General features: G+C 39.1%; 1 protein-coding gene across 2 annotated transcripts in view; it reads right to left on the reverse strand.

The window, feature by feature from the left end:
* Positions 1–589: 589 nt before the first annotated feature.
* Positions 590–19,472, reverse strand: part of ASH2L (ASH2 like, histone lysine methyltransferase complex subunit) — a 19,432-nt gene continuing 549 nt past the window's right edge. The window contains exons 2-17 of one of the 2 annotated variants that reach the window (XM_042475759.1): positions 19,143–19,212; positions 17,161–17,306; positions 15,266–15,354; positions 14,517–14,611; positions 13,715–13,810; positions 13,342–13,437; positions 12,688–12,763; positions 10,642–10,659; positions 7,959–8,052; positions 5,533–5,750; positions 4,894–5,061; positions 4,567–4,760; positions 3,562–3,654; positions 2,612–2,710; positions 1,859–1,918; positions 590–788 (exon numbers count right to left, since the gene is read on the reverse strand). In XM_042475759.1, coding sequence (XP_042331693.1) covers positions 681–788; positions 1,859–1,918; positions 2,612–2,710; positions 3,562–3,654; positions 4,567–4,760; positions 4,894–5,061; positions 5,533–5,750; positions 7,959–8,052; positions 10,642–10,659; positions 12,688–12,763; positions 13,342–13,437; positions 13,715–13,810; positions 14,517–14,611; positions 15,266–15,354; positions 17,161–17,306; positions 19,143–19,212 — 1,720 coding nt within the window. In that variant the 3' untranslated portion in view covers positions 590–680. The remainder of the gene's footprint in view (positions 789–1,858; positions 1,919–2,611; positions 2,711–3,561; positions 3,655–4,566; positions 4,761–4,893; positions 5,062–5,532; positions 5,751–7,958; positions 8,053–10,641; positions 10,660–12,687; positions 12,764–13,341; positions 13,438–13,714; positions 13,811–14,516; positions 14,612–15,265; positions 15,355–17,160; positions 17,307–19,142; positions 19,213–19,472) is intronic. The other variant, XM_042475761.1, reaches the window with a different exon arrangement.

The following is a 19,472-nucleotide window of genomic DNA, read 5'->3' on the forward strand; positions in this document are numbered from 1 at the left end:
ATTTTGAAATCTGTTTCATTGACACAAATGTGACTTACTAAAATTTATTAAAAAGGTGGGGCTGCTAGAGACAACCCCAAATAATGGGGAGAGTTGGAAAGATGAACCAACTCCTCCCTATAAGTTAAATTTGAATGGGAAATCTGCAAGCCTCCCCCAACCCATGATTTTTTCTTTACATGCATAGAAGCAGGGCAACTGGGGGAATTTAACAGCTCTGTTTCCTTCCTGCTATTGCTTCTGTGAAGTGACCACCTGGTGAGAGAAGGGAATGGACCATTACAGATGAAGGGTGGAAATTCCAGATGCCATGTCTCCTCAAGGACTTAGATGGTCACTGAGAGGAGATAGGCATTACTTACATTTTGCCCATGTATTACTGAGGTTCCATAGGATGATGAGGACAGCACACACCTAGCCTCTGAGGAGACTTTGCTCTTTATGCAAAGGAGCATTTTGGAAGAAGTGTACTTCTGTACTTCCACTTTCCCCAAAATGATTCCTGTGAATAAACAAACCAGTAGCCCTGGCCATATATTGCCATAAAAAATAATTTTTTGATGAATTTAAGGATTTGACAAAGTCCAGAAATTGTTAAAAAGAGTGTTTTATTCTTTTTCCACTTTACATCCAGTGATAATGTTCAGTTTTGTAAAAAATAAAAATATACACAATGTCTCTCAAGGCTCCCAAGGTGGGCTACGCCGCCCATCAACTTCTGTTTCTACATGATAAAGGACATCTGCCAGAGTGTGCTCTACCACAGCAACCCAGCCCATGTCACTGATCTAGTTGGGGAAAGAAAAGAAGAAAAGACCAAAAAAAAAGGTTAGCTACCTTGATTTAACATAATGGTTCCAGGACTTTGGTCCTAATTGTTTTGGACTTCAACTTCCAGAAGCCCCGGCCAGCATGGCCAACAGTCAGAAATTCTGGAAGCTGAAGTGAAAAACACCTGCAAGACCAAACTCTGTGAATCACTGGAACGCAAAGGTAACACAAAATGACCAGGTATTTCTCCCAATGCTTATGAGATGTGCAAAAATCTGACCCATGCCAACCTTCAAAGGGGGGGTTGTACAGAGTTTACGTCTTCATACTTTGTAAAACAGTGAGCCTTTGGTATCTGCTAATGTTTGGTTGCAGGACTCCCTGTGAATACCAAAATCCATGGATGCTCAAAGCTCATTATCTACAATGACATAGTAAAATAGTGTCCCTTATATAAAATGGCAAAAATCAACATTTGTTTATTGGCACCTATATATTTTGGGAGTATTTTCAAGTCATGGATGGTTGAATCCGTGGATAAAAAAACTGAGGATACAGAGGGCCAACTGTATTTGGAAATACAGAATGCTAAAAATGTGCACTAATCAAGTAATCCTTTGCTTGCACATCAACAAATTTCTAGCCTTGGCCACCAGAAGGACTGCTTGGTTGTAACACAGCCTCCAAAACAGTACATATGAATGTGTAAGAAATCTGGATGGCTGGTTCAGCTATGGGCCATGGAATTTGGCAAATGTAACATATCTAGAGAACTAATCTCTTGTTTCAAATAATGAAAATCTGTTTTCTAACTATCATTATTAATACAAAACAACTAGATATGGTCTAGGAATAGTCACAGTGGTGCTATTATTTCGTTCCCCTTTCAACTCCCACCTGATCTACTGTAGGGCAAATTTCGTTCTCCCAGTACATGCTAAGGATCAATCCCACTCCCTCCAAATGGAAGCCTATTTCTGGATTTCTGGTTTTATTCATGTATCTTCCAACCTTTGGGAGGTAAAATAAAGCCCAGTTTACTTTCTACGAAGGTCACATGTTAATTTTTTTCTGGCATCTTACTTACCGGGCGGTAACTGATATCTTTTGGAGGGTATTTGAAGTAGGGGCCAAAATTTATAGAGACCTATGAAAGGGAAAAGATCTATATTGTTGCACTGCTTAGCACTATCAAAAATTATTATGAATTACATGTATAAGTGGCAAGCATACTCAACAAGCATTACAAAAGTTTTAGAAACAGGTCTGCTATTTTTTAAAATAGCTTACTAAAGAGTCTTGCAGCATGATGAGCAGGCAACATGAAAATAGATGTCTCTAGCCTCTAAAAAGTGTAGTTTAATATTATCTTCTATCAAGATAGCTGGCAGAGAAGGAACCAAACAATGCAATCTCCATCCACCAGCTCACTGCATTTCTGTACTAGATTTGAAGGAAATGGCTTTAATTCTCTTCACACAGCATGGAATCCAAGTAGACTGGCAGAGGAGCATTGATTTATATCCATCCCTTCTCCATCACCAGTCTTTCACTTGCCTGCACAGAATCACTGATCACCTATGACTACTAGGACAACAGTTGATTACTAGGTTTTATTACACACATTTTGTATTAGTTACTAAAATATTGGGTAAAAACACATACCATAATAGATATATCTGGCAGTTGTGAAAAAGGTGAATGTGCTTATTCACTGGTGTGCACCCTACTTCTGAGCTGATATGGACCTCACCCGAGGATTAGGCTAATGCTCTTTGCTTCAGGCCCAACCATTATAAGTGAGAGGTGAATTCAGATGAGTTTACTGATCTGTACATACCGTGCACCCTTTATACAGAGAGACAGCGGGGAAATAAACACCTTCAAAAATATCTTTGTATGCAACTCCTTGACTGGCACCATTTTTGTAGAAGATTATCTGAAAGAGACAGCCAGTCGTTATTACACAGTGTACAGGATTACTATAATCTTTGAACACTTCCCCTTTAGCCTCCTTCCCTCCATTTGTTATGTCTTAGAAGGAGACCACTGGCTCTTCAGGAGTACAAACTGTGTCTCTTTGGGATGAGAATAATGGCTAGTATATAGAACTTAAAAGAAAAATGAAGCACAAAATCCAATTATTGCATTCTGCAAATGCAAAACAATTTCTTTCAAAACCATTTCATTATAGGTCAAAGAGAGCAGGGAATACATAAGAATTTGTTTCAGCCAAAAATATGTATCTTACAAACTTGTTGACTCTCAAAGTTCAACCTTCAAATCTAAATCTGCAGCTGACTAGCTACTGTCAGGATGCTTAGCTCATCAACCTAGAAGAATCTTGAAGGCTGCATTCAATGAAAATAGAAGATGAAAAATGCCAGCCCTTTATGACTGCAAAGCATCAACTGAACGCACCATGGGAACATGTTTCCAGTGTTGTCCTGAAGGCCTTAATTGCCCAAACAGGATTGGGGAATACATCCTTCCAGTATTCATGCTGAATACAAAATCTCTAAAAGGAGAATAGCTGTTCTTATTTACAGATGTTAGGAAAACTCAATAAGCCAAGAGCCATGTACACCACACTGAGATCTCTGGAAGAAATCTGGGAGAAGATTCAAGATGAAAACATTTCAAACACCAGGCAAAACAAATGGTGTTTAGAAATGGAATATTTGTTGTATGGCCATGAAAATGCTACAACACAGAGGAGAACACAGAGCTCCCAGGTTGGTGCATTACAGCCAAGGTACATTTTCCTGAGATACTAGTGATGCAACTTACTTGGCTTCCAGGAGTTTGCTTTAAACTTTTCTCTGCTTTATCCACAAAGTCCTTCTCTTCAAAGTACAAGTAGCTTTTGAACTTGATCAAAGCCTAAGAAGGGAAAACAGTGGCTCAACAGTGTGACTGAAATAGCAAGACAGGACTTGCAACAAATACAAACATTGGTTATTGAGAAATACAAATGCCACTGAGTTAAATCCTGTGTAAAATTCTTCAAACACTTTACTCTGGAGCTCTGCTTTTCTATTTATGTCACTCTTGCAGCCCAATGTGTGTGCTCACAGCTGGAAATCACAATGGAAAAGTGAGAGCTCAGGCAAGGTAGCAAGGTCATCACAATATATGTCTCGTAACTATGAATATTGTAAGATACAAAGATTTGTATCCTAAAATATGGGATATGCATTCATTAAAGTTACTGGAATCATAAGAGCCCTCTGGATCAGACCACATGCCTATCTAGTTCAGCACTGTTTTGCACAGCTGCTAACCAGAGACAAGAGGTCTCTTCAAAGCCCACAAGTAGGACAGGAAGACAACAGCCTTTTCTTATTAGAATGTAGGACTGTGACAGAAGAGATCAAAATTCTGAATCTTGTTCAGGAATGATGATAATCATTAGGTCATCCATCTACCTCTCTGCCAATCTACCACAAAGGGGTGTTGCGAGGATATGCGACAGTGGAAAACCATGTTAACCCCTGCAACTGCAAGCAGCTTAGAAGAGTGGGCTAAAAAAGCAAAAATACACAAATGCAAACCAGCAAACATGACAGAACCCTCATTTTGGTATAGAATCCTATTCACTGAGAATCTCGGTTTTCAAAGGAAGTTCCTACCTTTTGTGGTAATTTGTAATGATTCTATCTGAAGTTTATTATATGCCACCCTTCAGTAGTAACTATAGTTGTATCTAAGATCTCAGCCTAGTTCATCCTCTTCCCACTCTTTCTAAAATACTGAACAAGAAGACATACAGTATATAGAAGATGGTCACCATACCTTATCTTTGTAAGTATCTGGCAGTGATTTGGCAGTTTCAGTTTCGTCGGGAAGGCTGATATAAAAACCAAGCACATCTCCTTGGCCATAGCCTGATGAATAATGTTTACCAATGGACTGGTGGAACTTTGTGCCTTTCTTGCTACGCCAGGAGTAACTGAATTTGTCATAGCCCAGAGGAGCCTGAAGGTTCCCTATAGAAAACAGAGATTGGCAGGTGACTAAAAAGCAGGCTGTTTCAGAGCACTGTGCAGCAACTCAAGGCCCATGATGGAAGAAAGGCAAGATATGAATGCAAATAAGTGAAAGAAGTGCTCCCAGGCTTACCCAGTGGCTGTGACCAACCAAGTCTGGCAGCCGTTTCAGGAGGCATCTCGTCCACCGAAATTTCATAGTACCAGGCTCCCTTCCGCACTCCGTGGGAGGCTCGCACCATGGAATAGCCTTTTTCCCCTATGACGGTCAGCCTGTCATCTGAGATCTTCAGCTGAGGTGCTGCAGTTGGAGGGAAAAGAGTTATTAGTAAATTCTCATGCATTTACATTCTCAAATCATAAAGAGGGGAAGCAGAAGTATACTCTTCTGCCATATACTCCCATGGACAATGGAACCAATTAGCTCTACAGGTAGTAGGGTCTCCTCTTCTGGACATCTTCAGAAAGAGCCTGGAGAGCTACCTGGTGTGGATGCGTTAACTGGATTTCCTGCAATGCGCAGTGTGTTGGACTCAATGGCCTAGGGGGACCCTTTCAACTTTATGATTTTATGCTTGTATTAATAACATTAGTACACAGAAGCACATAAAAATATAGCCTCACAAACTGAGGATTCCATTCAAAGCACCCATTTTCCAGCTGTAGAAAGCCTGCAGTCAAACTTTCACTGTTATGAAATCCCAACCTGGGGTGGTTTTGCACAATATTATGCAGCTTTGAATGCAAGCATAAAATGTCTTTAGCTCCATACCTCGGTCATGAAGAGCTAATAGGACCCGTTCATACAGGCAGGCTCGGTAGAGATCTCCAGGGATGGGCTTGCCTGCCCAGCAGTCTAGCTCCAGCTTCTCTGGGTCAGGCGCATGAGGGTCAGGCTCCGCCAAAATGTAGCGGTAGCCATCTTTGTTAAAAGGGTGTTCCAAGGGGTAGCCGTGAGGTGGAAGACGCTGAGCGGAGAACAAAGGATCACTGGAAAAAAAGACGTAACAGGTGTGTGGAAGCAGAAGTGCTACTGGGGCAATGAAATGGATGGGACTGAGGCTATTTAGTTGCTTAGCATTGCACATGATATTGGGAAAAACTGAATGAGTTATCCTTCTGCAGTTGGAACACTGCTTTACCTGAAAAAGTGACCCATAATTTAAGATGAGCTAAAGCGTTCAAAAAATAAGATTAATTTGTGCAAATCTGGTATAATGTCATGGTTTTTACCCATATAGAGGCTTCCCCATATGGTCCTCCTTACCTTCTCATTAACTTGTGGAGACACTCTTATTAAACTGTTTACTTTGAGAGCACTGTCACAATGATATAACTGAATGGTTTGTTGGTAGTTTTCTTTGTTGAAATTGTTAATTATTTTTGTGTTGAGCAATATCTGATTACTAAACTCTTCACATTTTGTTGTACTTACATAATATGTAATATAGGATACATTTTTTAAAAAAAATCACCCCATATTGGTTAACTCTTTTTTGTACCACAAAAGAAAAGGTTCCTAAAGCAGTGGTTCTCAACCTGTGGGTCGCAACCTCTTTGGGGGTCAAACGACCCTTTCACAGGGGTTGCCCAAGACCATCGTAAAACACATATTTCTGATGGTCTTAGGAACTGAGACACCGCTTCTCTATCCAGGGGGTCACCACAACATGAGGAACTGTATTAAAAGGTCGTGGCATTAGAAAGGTTGAGAACCACTGCCCTAAAGCATTCCAGCTTAGGAACATGATCAACATTGTGGGATGGTCACAAGAAGCATCAAAGAAAACATTACATCCTACAGAAAAGACAGCAATGAAACAGAGCATCCAGGACAAAAGTATTCCAGTCTTGCTCAGTCTGGTATTCTTCAGATGTCTTGGACTGCAATTACCATTGTTTGCAGCCAGCATGACTATTAACCAGCGATGATAACAATTGCAATCCAATACAATTTGAGGACATGAAGCTGGATGATGATGTCAGAGATCACCTAAGAAATGAAAGAAAGCTCCTGATATCATCTATTTTTTAAAAAGTATTTACACAGCACTTTTGATGCACACAGTACTTTGCAGTTATTGTGTTTATTCTCACCACAAGGCCAGAATTGGGGCAGGTCACTGCTGGCTGCCAGTTATATAATCAAAAATGATGATAGAAGGGCTCTTAAAACAATGCCTTTCAGCTTACTTAGGCTGTACTTCTATCTACACTTACCTTGCATTGAGCCCCACGGAACACAGAGAGTTACACTGAAGCAAATATATACACTATACGCCTACATTGCACAGGATTAAGCGGTTACATGTTTGACTTTTAATTATCCAATAGATAACATTTAAGGAAAATCAACTTATTGAGAAACAAGCTCAGTGAAGGAGTTTTAAAGCTTCTGAAGGAAGGGAACCATTTCTGGGTTTGAAAACTAGCATTTAATACAGACCAAAAAAGAGAGGCAACTTTAAAACCTATTTCCCACCAGATATGAGAGAGAAATGATGGAGCCGGTACATACTGCTTGCAGGCAAGAGCCTTTCCAATTCACAAGCCCTACTATTTTTGTATTCTGCCCCTGCCCCAGTAAATCAGGTTTTTAACTTGTGATTTAAATTTTAGACAATGAATCACATCACATCAGTTACTCGATTTAAGGCATATAGTCTCAAACATTGGGTTGACATACAGCTGCAGCTGGATAAGTCTTCAAAGGAAAAGAGTTTCAGTCTCCCAAAAAGCCACTCATCCCCAAATATGTCTCTATGTTGACCCTGAAAACAAGAAATGATCTTCAATGTTTCAAATGACCTAATAAGCAACTATATATAAGGCTGTGTTTATTGGATAATGTATGTGAAGAAGGCATCACTTAGTGGTTTGAGAGCTGGACTATGACTCTAGAGACCAGGGTTCAAACCCCTGCTCAGCCAAATCCATTGTATGACCTTGGGCAAGTCACACTCTCTCAGCCTCAAAGGAAAGCAAAGGCAAACCACCACTGAACAAATCTTGCCAAGGAAAACCCTTTGATAGGGTTAGCCTAGGACCGCCATAAGTTAGAAACTACTTGAGGGCATACAACAAGTCATTCCTTTGAACTGTGAACAAACATATGTGCCTTGTCAGAATAACAGTGATTAATAATTAAAAACAACAGCAATCAATTAGTGTAGGCATCTCCATCTCCGTTCTGATTACCTCCTGGTTTTCTTGGCTGTTCCTGTAGTACTTCCATCCTGTTGCTTGCGTTTTGCTCCTCTTCCTTTCCCACTACTTCCTGCTATGATACCCCCTTGGGGAAGGAAACACCACAAATCTGTGTCATTTGAAGATTTCATTTTTGAGGAAGAGTCAGATCAAGTTCCCAGATGTGTTTGAATATCCACAAAACCAGACATGTTTGAGGTGGAAAGCAGAATTCTATGGTTCACACTTTGCACATTGCCCACATTAACTTGAGTATCAAAGTAGTATTTTGAGGGGGAAATGGCACTAACCATGTCTCAGTTTGAAAGTAGTATTTGTCATCTCTTTCATGGAGATTCAAAGCACATGAACACAAACCCAGGATTTGATACAATAGGGATGAGGGAAAGAATCAATCAGCTACAGATTTTCATTCATTTCAACATCACACAAAACCAGTGCTCGAATTAGGGGAGAAAAGCTGGGCAATTCTCCACCTAACAATGTTAGATAAATTGTGCCTCCAACCCACAGCCTTCAAAAAACACTAAGAGGGCCATCACAAAATGGGGGGGGGGCACAGTTCCTTCTGGTCCCCCTTTAATTTGAGCACTCCATAGAAATGTTAAGGTATACTTGGACACATTGCCTCTGCTGCACACATAAGCATCCATCACTCAAAGACGACAAAATAGGGAAACCAAAGCGCAAGGTGCTTCTCTGCAGTGTTGGCAAATGCTTTATGCTGGGGATATCAACAGCTTAATGTTCCTGTCCATCAGAATCTCTTTTATCCCATCTCATCTTTCTTCATTCATCTGCCTAGTACATATGTATCCACACATGTGCATGCCAGGAAAGGAAAAGCATCTGCCTTGCTGGCTGGAAACTGGACAAAGAGACCAGTTAGCCCTGGGATAGATTCCAAACAGCTGTATATGGGACATAAAGATGCTAACAACTCTTTGAACAAGTATTAACCCAAAGAATCATACTAAGAATCATTAAGTTTGAACATCTATCTGTTAGTGTAGTTTAGCTAAATCTATACATGTAATAGGGCTGTCCACTTTTCTTCATGTGCTATCACACCTGTATATGTCAATTTCAAATAAGAACCCAAAATATACATGTATATGAGACTGTGGTGACCGAAACGGTTCAGAAAAGTCCCAGTTGTGAATTTTATGTCACTGGAGAGAGAAAATTTTGTCCTGCCACATGAGTCTTTAATAATACTTTCATATTTATAACAATGGTTACTGAAGTGCTGAAAAAGTGTTGGATATTCATACAGAGCTCAGAAAAGTTACATCTGGAAGGATAACTTGCAGAATCCTCCAGCCTGGGAATGGTAGGTCTTCTCCAAAAAAATAACATTTCCATGCTCTAGTTTTATGTTTGTGTAGATGATGATTCCAAATTCACTCTAGGTGATGAAAATTTAAAGCGGTCTAAGTTATGACCCACAAGGGTAGGCTCTCTCCCACACTGAGGTTTCTTGCTTCTGAATAACCTGGATTTGCCCACTGCAGACAACCACCTTCCAACAGCATCACAGTGTGCCACAACTGCAAGAGTAGCAAGCTTTGTAATCAATATCCCACTAGCAGTGTAAGGAAATGGGCCTCTGAGGGGAGGATCATATTCTGCACAACCATGTATCAATTTGAACTACAGTATTGGTTCTAACCTATTACATTTGGGTTTGAAATTAAAACGGTGGCTCCCTCATTCATAATTGTAGAGTGTCCCATTTTGATTTAAATCCAGGCAACTCATTCTCTAACAACACGATGGGATTCTTCTAGCACAAGACGGATACGCTTTTGAATAGCATTGGAACAGCTTGGTTTTGTTTTCAGGCAGACTTTGCAAGTGGGCTTTGGTTTATCTCCCGATTGGCACTCCAACCTTCCTTCAAGAAGCAAAGAGCAGAATATTGAGAGGATTAAATTCAGCCTCAAAATGACTTAGGGAAGTACGTTTCTCTGAGAGGCAGTGGCTTACCATCTGATAAGCTTCACATTTGAGGAAAGATTTCAACTTTGTGTCTAAGATCCAAAAACCAGCTATCTTAGATAGAATATTTATCTTATGTTAAGTCTATCCACACAGTGATTATGGAAAGGCACACCAAATGAGAGTTGTAAAAATTGATTGTCTCAATCCAGACGTCATTGCTAGTATAAACTTTGCTTCAGTTTTAATAAGAAAAGCAAAAAGGTGGTTCATTCAAAACCATTGTTTAAATAGTAGTTTTCCATGCATTCCTCATTTCCTTATATTTATAACTTAATCACTGACTTAGGGTGAGAAACATCATTTCCTTACCCTGCAACAACCCTATGTGAAAGGTTATCATTCCCATTTTACAGGTAAGGAATTGAGGCTGAAGAACCAGAGATTTACCTCAAGACCTCCCAACAGAAGCCATATCAGTAGAATAAATTAAACTGTGAAAACAAAGGCTTTGAAGTGAACAATGAAAGGCAGAATATGATTTTGAAAAGCTGGCAGACGTTTCACACTAATGCAAAATTAATGTTTAATTTTAGCACAAATTTAGGTGATGTGCTTTGGATTAATCACTTTTAGCTTCTAAGACAATTGGCAAAACAAAACAAAAGCAAAAGTAAAGGGCTTTTCAAACAACAATACTTAGGTTTTAAGAAGCTGAAAAGTAAATATTCACCTCCCAAAGAGGCTCCACCTGCAAGAACAGAAGTTGCACCATGTAGTTGTCAGGTTATAGTGAGAGAAAATCAAAATACCAAGGCATGAAATGGACACCTGTACTATCTTTGTAAGTAAAATCTGAAATGTATTACTATGATTTTCCCCCTATTAACTTCTTAGCAGGCCAGGACAAAAAAGAAAATAAAGGGAAAGGGAAAGGGGGGAAGGTAGGGAAAAATAGGAAGACTTTTGCAAACTAGGGCAGTCAAGACAGGATGTTCCTGATGTACCTAGTTCCCATGCTGGTTGTGTGAAAAAAGAATTATAGCTAAGACATGGCTTGGCAGATGAGGGAGAAAGGGGATGAATTTCTCCTGTGCTAGTCTACTTAGCGTTCATGGTGCTTGCTGAAGAACACATTTTGTCTCATCCATCACAAGCAGAAAAAGTGACGTGATAAGGGAGAGACAGAGCAAGCTGTCCACATAGGTAAGGAGTTAAATACGACAAAAGCAGAACCAATTTATACCGAAGTTCCCAGTCAAGATCTTCATTAGATCTAGGGTAAGTATACATGACACAGAAATCTCCTAGGATGTTCTCTTGCATAAGCTGTACTGAAATCAATGGGAACAAAGATGTATTCAGTTTTTAAAAACACACAATTCTGCTTTTACTAGTTTATTCTGACCTGGATTGTTCCTGGAAGCACAATTTGATGTAGCAAAGCAGAGGCACAATAATGAATTTCATCTATTGAAACATCTGGGGTGACTGGGTTAGTGAGCTACTGAGATAATTTTCCAACTTAAGGTTCTAGGACAGGAATGGTACTTCCAGATGTTTTGAATTACAATGTCCAACAGTTCTGGCCAGTGATACAGGACTGTGAGCAATGGAGTGCCATAGGTTTGTCCCACTGTCCTAGGGCATAAAGCCCCACCCCACCCCAGCCAGCAAGTTGCACTATATCTACTAAGCTCAGGGATATTTGACTAATTCTCTATGCTTCCAAGCCAAAATACATTGTAAATATCACTCTACAGGCCATCATCGCAGTGGGGCATTACACTGGCCTCACGCTACGTCATGATAGCCTCTGTACTTTTTACAGATACGTAAATATTTCCTACACACATAGTTCCCATTCACCCCATGCAGTTTAAAGGTCAAGTCAAGCTGGCACACAAAGCTTTGCCCCCTTGCTTCCAAGATCTGGTAGTTGAAACTGGAGATATACTCACCAAACCTATACACACACGCACACTTCCAAATAAAGCTTGGAAAATGCAAAAACTCAAAGATTGAGGAATGGAAAAGAGATGGAGAAGGGATGAAACTAGTTGTGTACTTTAATTTTTTTTAGCAAATAGAGATATAATTTGAGTACTGATAAGTACAAGGTTTTTTTGGTACATACTGGACTCTAGCATTAATTTGTACTTCAGTTATGATCATAGATTTACTCATACATAGCAGGTGTGCATCATTATTTATATATATATATAGATATATATATATATATATATATATATTGTTGTTGTTGTTGTTATATACCCCTGAATCTTCGTTCGCAAAGCAAAGCCAGAGAGAGAGATTATATACTAGCAAGAATATTTGTGATGATAATTTTGTCTATATGTTTGACATTAATTTGTACAAGACACACAGTTCAGGTGGAGTTTCTTTTTATCCATTGTTAAGACCAGTATATCTGGGAAGCAAATTTGCTAGCCATTAATAAAAGTGATTCCTAAAGTCCAATATGATTTTAAGGTTGTGCTCTTTTTAATATAGACCCAATGATTAAAAAGAAAATGAAGCTTATATTTTTAGTTTCGACAATTCTCAGCTACCTTATGAGTAAGAACAACTGAAATATATGGACACTTACCTGGTACTATGACCTACACTGTACACAGTGTAACCATGTAGTAAACATGCATAGGATTGAATTCTAAATGTCATTTCTACTGAGCTATGCAGGAACTATGTGTTCAGCAGTAGTGTTTGAAATTAGAAAATAGATTCTCATTTAGAAAAATAATGGAAACAAACTTGCCATTTAGACTTCCACTAGTAGATATTGTGCTGCTCTGTTTCTGGTTATCATATGCAGGGCCAATATTACCTAGATCCTTCAAAAAAGAAAGAAATGAAAAACAGTAATGTATATATACCCTTTTTAAAAGGTTATATTTCCTCTTTAGCCTGTCTGCATCTACATCCCTCAAGTTTTGAAAGCTTTCAAGGCCCAGCAGGTCTCTCAGAACACAATCCCAAGTTTACAAGTCTCACTACATCCAATGGGGCTTATTCCAGACAAGTATGTCCAGGATTACAGTCTTTGACCAGGTAAAATAAAGAAAAAATTGCAGCAATAACCACGACGATAGAGGCTGATGCTTCCCTTTTCTCCTCTAAGCTATCGAATCAGATTTACCTATGTCTTGATTCACTGTTCAACAATTAACTGTGTGGCTCTACTTTAATTAGGACTCACCAAGAGGATTTCTGGGAAGCTGAACCCCTCTGACTCCCAGGAAGAAACTTGTGACAAAGGGCAGTTGAAACCCATCCATCAACAAATGTAGCAGTCCCAGTGCTTACTTGTCTCTCCCCTTTCCATTTTTCTCTTTAGTTTCATTTCTGAAAGACTGAAATCTTGAGATGTTCTAATCTTACATAGTACATGTACTATGCCAATATAACATACCTGGTCTAAGAGTCCAAATTTAGGGTAATCGTCCTCTGGATCTTTGCTTCCTGGGTCCGGATGCTCTTTTACCAAGAACACATCTCTTTCCTTGCACTAGAGTAAAGCATTCAAACAATAAAAGAAACTCACAGTGTATCCAAAGTTACTGAAAAGTATGACTGTGCTTTGGGTTTTTCTTATTATTGGGTATGTGTGTGTTTGCGTCATGATTACTAAAGCAATCATAACTTCCGATAGAGACACCAAATAGCCAAGTTAATGTCATAAAATATTTAGTAATTTAAATAGGACATTTTCCAAACCAATGTTGTCTCTGTTCTACATTTTAATTTAAAGTGGCTATCTCATTCTTTCCCACTTCACAACTTACCATAGTCTTTACAATATTATTTGGCCAAGTCATTTTTCCTGGTCTTTGCCTTGTTGTCATATATTCCCAATATTTATCGATAAAGGGTATAATATCCTGTTGGAAATGAAAGGTAATTACTGAATATACTCATAGATACGTCCAGGCATTTTGGTCAAAAATTGACCACCTAAAAGAAGGAAACCACTTCAGAATAAGTCCTGTGCTTAAGAACTAGATTTTACTGAGCTGGAACACCTGTGTTGGGCGTACCACTTCATACCAAAGATTAAAGGCTTGTCTGCATGTAAAAAAACACCTGCAGACAGAAAACTATGTAGAAGAATGGTTTTAGTATCATTTCTCCATTATATTGGTTTTAAGTATGGAGTACATTTGCAAAAGATAGTAAGCATATAAGATCACATGATCTGACAGACTCTCAGTATGAAAGTGACAGAGTGGTATGAATCGCTGCAGCACAACACAAGGTTGTCATTACAGTAAGAGTAGGCTGAAATGCAGAAAGCTTATTTTCACCATCTTAAGGCAGATACTTTCTGGCTAAATGTAAAGGCAAAGAAAATGGTGACCCACCTTCCTATGCACTGGGCTTATCCCACATTCAGCCTTCACATACTGTTCTAGAGCCACATTCTACAGGGGGTCTTGTTCAAGAATCTTTATCGCCTACCACCATGTCTTTGAAACAGGTTCAGCTTCACTGAGGATATGTATATTAGAACTAGTATGTCAGGAACCAGCTTTAATCCCAATTCCCCCTTTTTTCAATGTGACTCCAACCATGTTGAACATTCCATACCTTATCTTTTGAGAACATTGTTTTGGGGTGTTCGTCTTGAGATCTTGATTGCCAAGTTAGATTTGCCAGAGCGCTCAGACACATTTCTTTCAGATCTTTAAGGAAAGAAAATCGGAAATGAATTAACAAAAACGAATTAACAAAAATTAATCCAGCTTCTTCAAAATAAATGATGTGAAGGCAGAAAAAAACCACAAAAAAGCCAGAAAATGTTTAAGTACCAGTACTTTTGCTGGGGAAAAATGTTTTATTTTGGATAGATGAATTAAATAAATAAACTGTTCATATATTGCTACTTGAGATTTACTGCCCCAGAGTACAAAGCCATTTTAGTGATTTGAATGAGAATTGCAGTCCAGGATTCTGCCAAGCATACCTTTCTTGCAACATTGGGCCCGAACAGACAGGCCAAAATAAAGCTGCTTCAGGTGATTTTGGAGGCATGCTGTTTAAATGACACATGCATTTTAAGAGTTCAGAAGCTGTGCCAAAGCTATGCTCCTGTCCTTAGGACAAGAGCGTGGCTTTGGCACGACTTCCGGACTCTTAGGACGCATGCATCATTTTAACAGCATGCCTCCAAAATGACCCAAACAGCTTTATTTTGGTCATGCACACCAAACTGTGGACATCTTTCAGCTACCATACAACTGTGGACATCCTTCAGCTACCATAAATAGTCCACATTCTCTTTAAGTTTAGAGGTTTAAAAGCACAGAAAGAGAAAAGCTTATTTTTCTCCTACTTACTTGCTTGTTTTCTTAAGAAGTATGTATTCCCACTGTGGTGGCAAATGTTGCAATGGAAACTGTAGTTGGTCATAAAAGGCAGACAGCAGCTAAAAAACAAGGGAATACTCCTTTTATTACTTTAATACACAGTCAATGATAACAAAAAAGAACATATCTACTAATTTCATATTACTAAAGAATCCATTCTAGCTCCTCTGTAATTAGAACACAGATGTACAATGCAATCGAGCTGATGCCCCTGTATTTAAACGTTGCATGTCAAAACCAATTTATCAGGTCCAGAATCCTTTACATAAGTCAGATTCCACTATGACTTGGGAGGCCTTCACACTTGCAGCAAAGCCTATAGTTCAGCTTAGTTGCTTACATCATACGAAACTAGGTCCAAAACACACTGCAGAAATAATTGAGTTTGAAACCGCTTTTACTGCCCTGGCTCAATGCTAGGGAACTCTGGGAACTGTAGTTTTGTGAGATATTTAGCCTTCTCTGTCAGAGAGCTCTGGTGTCACAATAAAACACAATTCCCAGGATTCCCTAGCAATGAGCAAAGTGGTCTCAAACTGGATTATTTCTGCAGTGTGTTTTGGACCTACTGTTTGACTTGCATTTCTTATTTTATATAAGGGACACCGTTTCAGTATTCTAGTGTATTTAATGTGACTTGAGCATCTACAGATTTTGGTGTCCACAGGGTGTCCTAGAACCAAACTCCAGCAGGAACCAAGAACCCACTGTATTTCAGCTCTATTTCTAAACCATTCTTGACACACCAATCTTTCTGATGTCTATTGTCCAGTGTGAATCAGCAAGAGCATCTGCCTATTCAGCTTAAGCCAAGGCTGTCAACACTTCATAGAAATACCAGTTAGCAAACAGAAATCCGACTTTTCATGGAAAGGCAGGGAAAAAAATGTAAACACCCAGTACTGCAGTTCATAAACTGAATACTCTGGAGTGGTCTGTTTGAAAAGGCTGGGTGTATTCAAACAAAGTGGGTTAATGCCCACAGCTCTATAAAGTTGTGTTTGGTATAACTGGAATTGTTATTATTTACACAGGTCTTTGTGTGCTCAGCGCAACACAAATAGATGGAGAAGCGAGGTCATGTACAGCAGGGTATTTAAAGAAATCCTAAAATGTGAGTCCTAATTTACCCAATAGTCCTACAAAATAATTTTGGTCTCCATATGTAGGGATAACCAAGATGGAAGCCATGTTTTTCCATCACATTATCTTAATTCAAACAATTTTTTTTTGAATGGATATAACCTATTTACTGTTATCTTCTGTCATAACAAGAACTGTGTTTAGGGCTCAAGGTAGTCTAGAGTTTAGCCATTTAACATTGGTGCCTAGGACTCTGAGCACAGATGTCAAAAATGTGACATGCCACTTAGAAAACTCAATTAAAAACGGTAAGAGTAATGTCAATAAATTGATAATTTGGAAATTAACAATATATACCTGTATATGTCAACTGCTTTTTTTGTTTTACTTTTATGACAGACTTTATTTATTTATTTATACTAAATTTCCCTGCATAGACGTATTTTGTTGTTATGATCCAAAGCTAAACAACCAATGCTCAAAGTGATCGATTTGAAGAGACTTCTAGTAACATGTTTCTTATTTGCTCACAATATTGTTAGCATAGACTACATTTTCACAGAAGACAAATCCCACTGGTTTCAGTCATGCTTACTTCAAAGTACATATATTTAGAACCAAACTGTCAACCAAGTCCATACTGCCCTCTTCTGGAATTACAGAGTCCAGGCTTTTCATATGCAGATTGACAGAATTAACAGCACTCTCTGTTAAATCTTCCATAAGAACTACCCAAAATAGATGCTAGGAACAACAAGAGACTAACTGCAGACATGACTCACGTGGTATCAATGCCAAATGTTTCTGCTGTGAACCACTTGGTGCAAATCCCACACTGCAGCTCAATCTCCCCCAGCTGCCGTCCGTTCTCTTCGTCTACTGAGCCCGTCTGATTATCCATAACTTCAGAACTGTCTCCAACACCTTCCTGTAACAACATCAGAATAGTTAAGTTCAAGAAAGGACTAATAAATTTACCCAAGATGCCTGAAACGGCACAAAGGGTTCTCTTCCACATTGGTGCTTGATCCAGTGTGAATCAGTGAATCTCTTGTCTCAGATATCTCTGTTTCTAGTCCAACATTAACTATCATCTTATTGTGCTAGTTTATGTGACACCAGTCAACAGCCAATTTAGTTTTAACTGTTGAAGTCAATAGAAGAAGAAACACTAGCCAGGCCCCTCTCCATTGTCCATCCATGTATACTGCTGACAGCCTCCTCTCCCTCCATCTATGAAAAGACCCTATTGAGACCATCAGAACAGAGGAAGAACCAGTCCCTTCATTACATTTAAATCCAGCTTCATTACCAGCAGAAGGGGTTTGGAGGCCATAAAGTAAAGGCAGAACACATCTAGCCTAAAGGGAATGTTACTTCATGTTACATAGGTTCAATGTAATGACTTGGGGAAATACAGAGGGATGGGGAGGTGAAGATATTGTGTAGATTCAACTGCACAGAACATATAGAATCTTGCACAAATAACATATGATGGCTGGCATCCTGTTCAATATTTACAAGGTTGTAGACTTGTAACTTTTGGGATTCTCATTTACCGTTGTTGATGACTGAAGATGACCTCCCAAATCTGCCTCTTAACCCAGGCAATGCCCCAACGAATAGGCTTTTAGGAAATGACAACTGCAGCACTCTGTCAGTTGCAGGGTGCATTGAGAGCATAGCAGTAGCACAAGCAGTACCTCCAGCTGCCTGTGTTAATGTGCCCCATTAAAGGAGAGTCATGCAACCATCATTTCCCACTGCTTGGATTGCAGTGCCTCAGAAGCCCTTTGGTTGGAGTGCTAAGGCACATGGGGTGGGTACAGTATTGGCAGAAGTAACTACAATGATGGAGTGCCATCATTGTCTGACAATGCAGGAACTCAGCCTGCAATTTTAGTCTACTGCCAATGCTTTTACTGTTACCATAACCAATTACTCATATGATTCATCTTGGTTATTTTGTTATTGTATGCTGGAGGTTACCACAAAAAAAGCAGGTTAAAAACTGAAGAGTATAAACAGAGTGTGGAGGAACACTAGAATGAGAGTGTGGAGGAACACATGGCAATAAACAGAGTGTGGAGGAACACATGGCAAGAAAGAGTATCAAGGACTGGGGGCAAAGTTTGTCAACATCAAGTATTCTGTCTAGGGTTTTTTATATATATAAATACAGAACAATTAAAGGTTTCCTAGCAAACAAATATGAACTTTAGCCCAAGAGCAACAAAAAGACAGTGATATGTTTCATATGTTAACATAGCACTTCCAGTGTAAATAGAAACAAGCCTTGGCAGACAGTTTCATTTGTCCGCCAGGAAGCAAATTACAGTGGACCCTTGTTATACGTTGGGCTTTGGTTCCAAGATCCCCCGTGGATAACAAAACCTATGGATGCTCAAGTCCCATTAAATATAATGACATAGCAACATGGTGTCCGTTATAAAAAAAAAATGGAAAATCAAGGTGTGGTATTTGAAATTTAGGCTTTTTCAGAACATTTTCAAGCCGTGGATGCTTGGATCTGTGTATAAAGAATCCGTGTATAAGAAGGGCTGACTGTATACAGCAGAAGCACCTGGTTGAGATAAAAGCTGCCACTGCAAACACTGTATAATTTAGGTGATGCTTAGAACAAGATCAGACCTCTGGAAGCCTCTCGATTCCTTAATAGTTCAAGCGGTCCATTCGATCCACAGGACATGGCGGCATTCAAAATAGCAGCACGGTCCCAGAACAGAAGGTGAGTTTCACGTACCATAGCATCCTTTCCGCTGGACGATTCCGTCTCCATGGCGGCACTGACGTCGGCCATAGATGCATCCCCACTAATGGGCACAGAAAAGCCATTATCATTACAGGCATAGAGGAAATTATTATATGTTAAAATATGCAGAATATAGCCATTGAATATTATTATTATATGTGGAAATAGGCAGAATATCCATTGAATATTATTATTATATGTTGAAATAGGCAGAATATCCATTGAATATTATTATTATATGTGGAAATAGGCAGAATATCCATTGAATATTATTATTATATGTTGAAATAGGCAGAATATCCATTGAATATTATTATTATA

This window comes from Sceloporus undulatus, chromosome 6 (assembly GCF_019175285.1).
Source record: "Sceloporus undulatus isolate JIND9_A2432 ecotype Alabama chromosome 6, SceUnd_v1.1, whole genome shotgun sequence".
NCBI classification, from domain to species: domain Eukaryota; kingdom Metazoa; phylum Chordata; class Lepidosauria; order Squamata; family Phrynosomatidae; genus Sceloporus; species Sceloporus undulatus.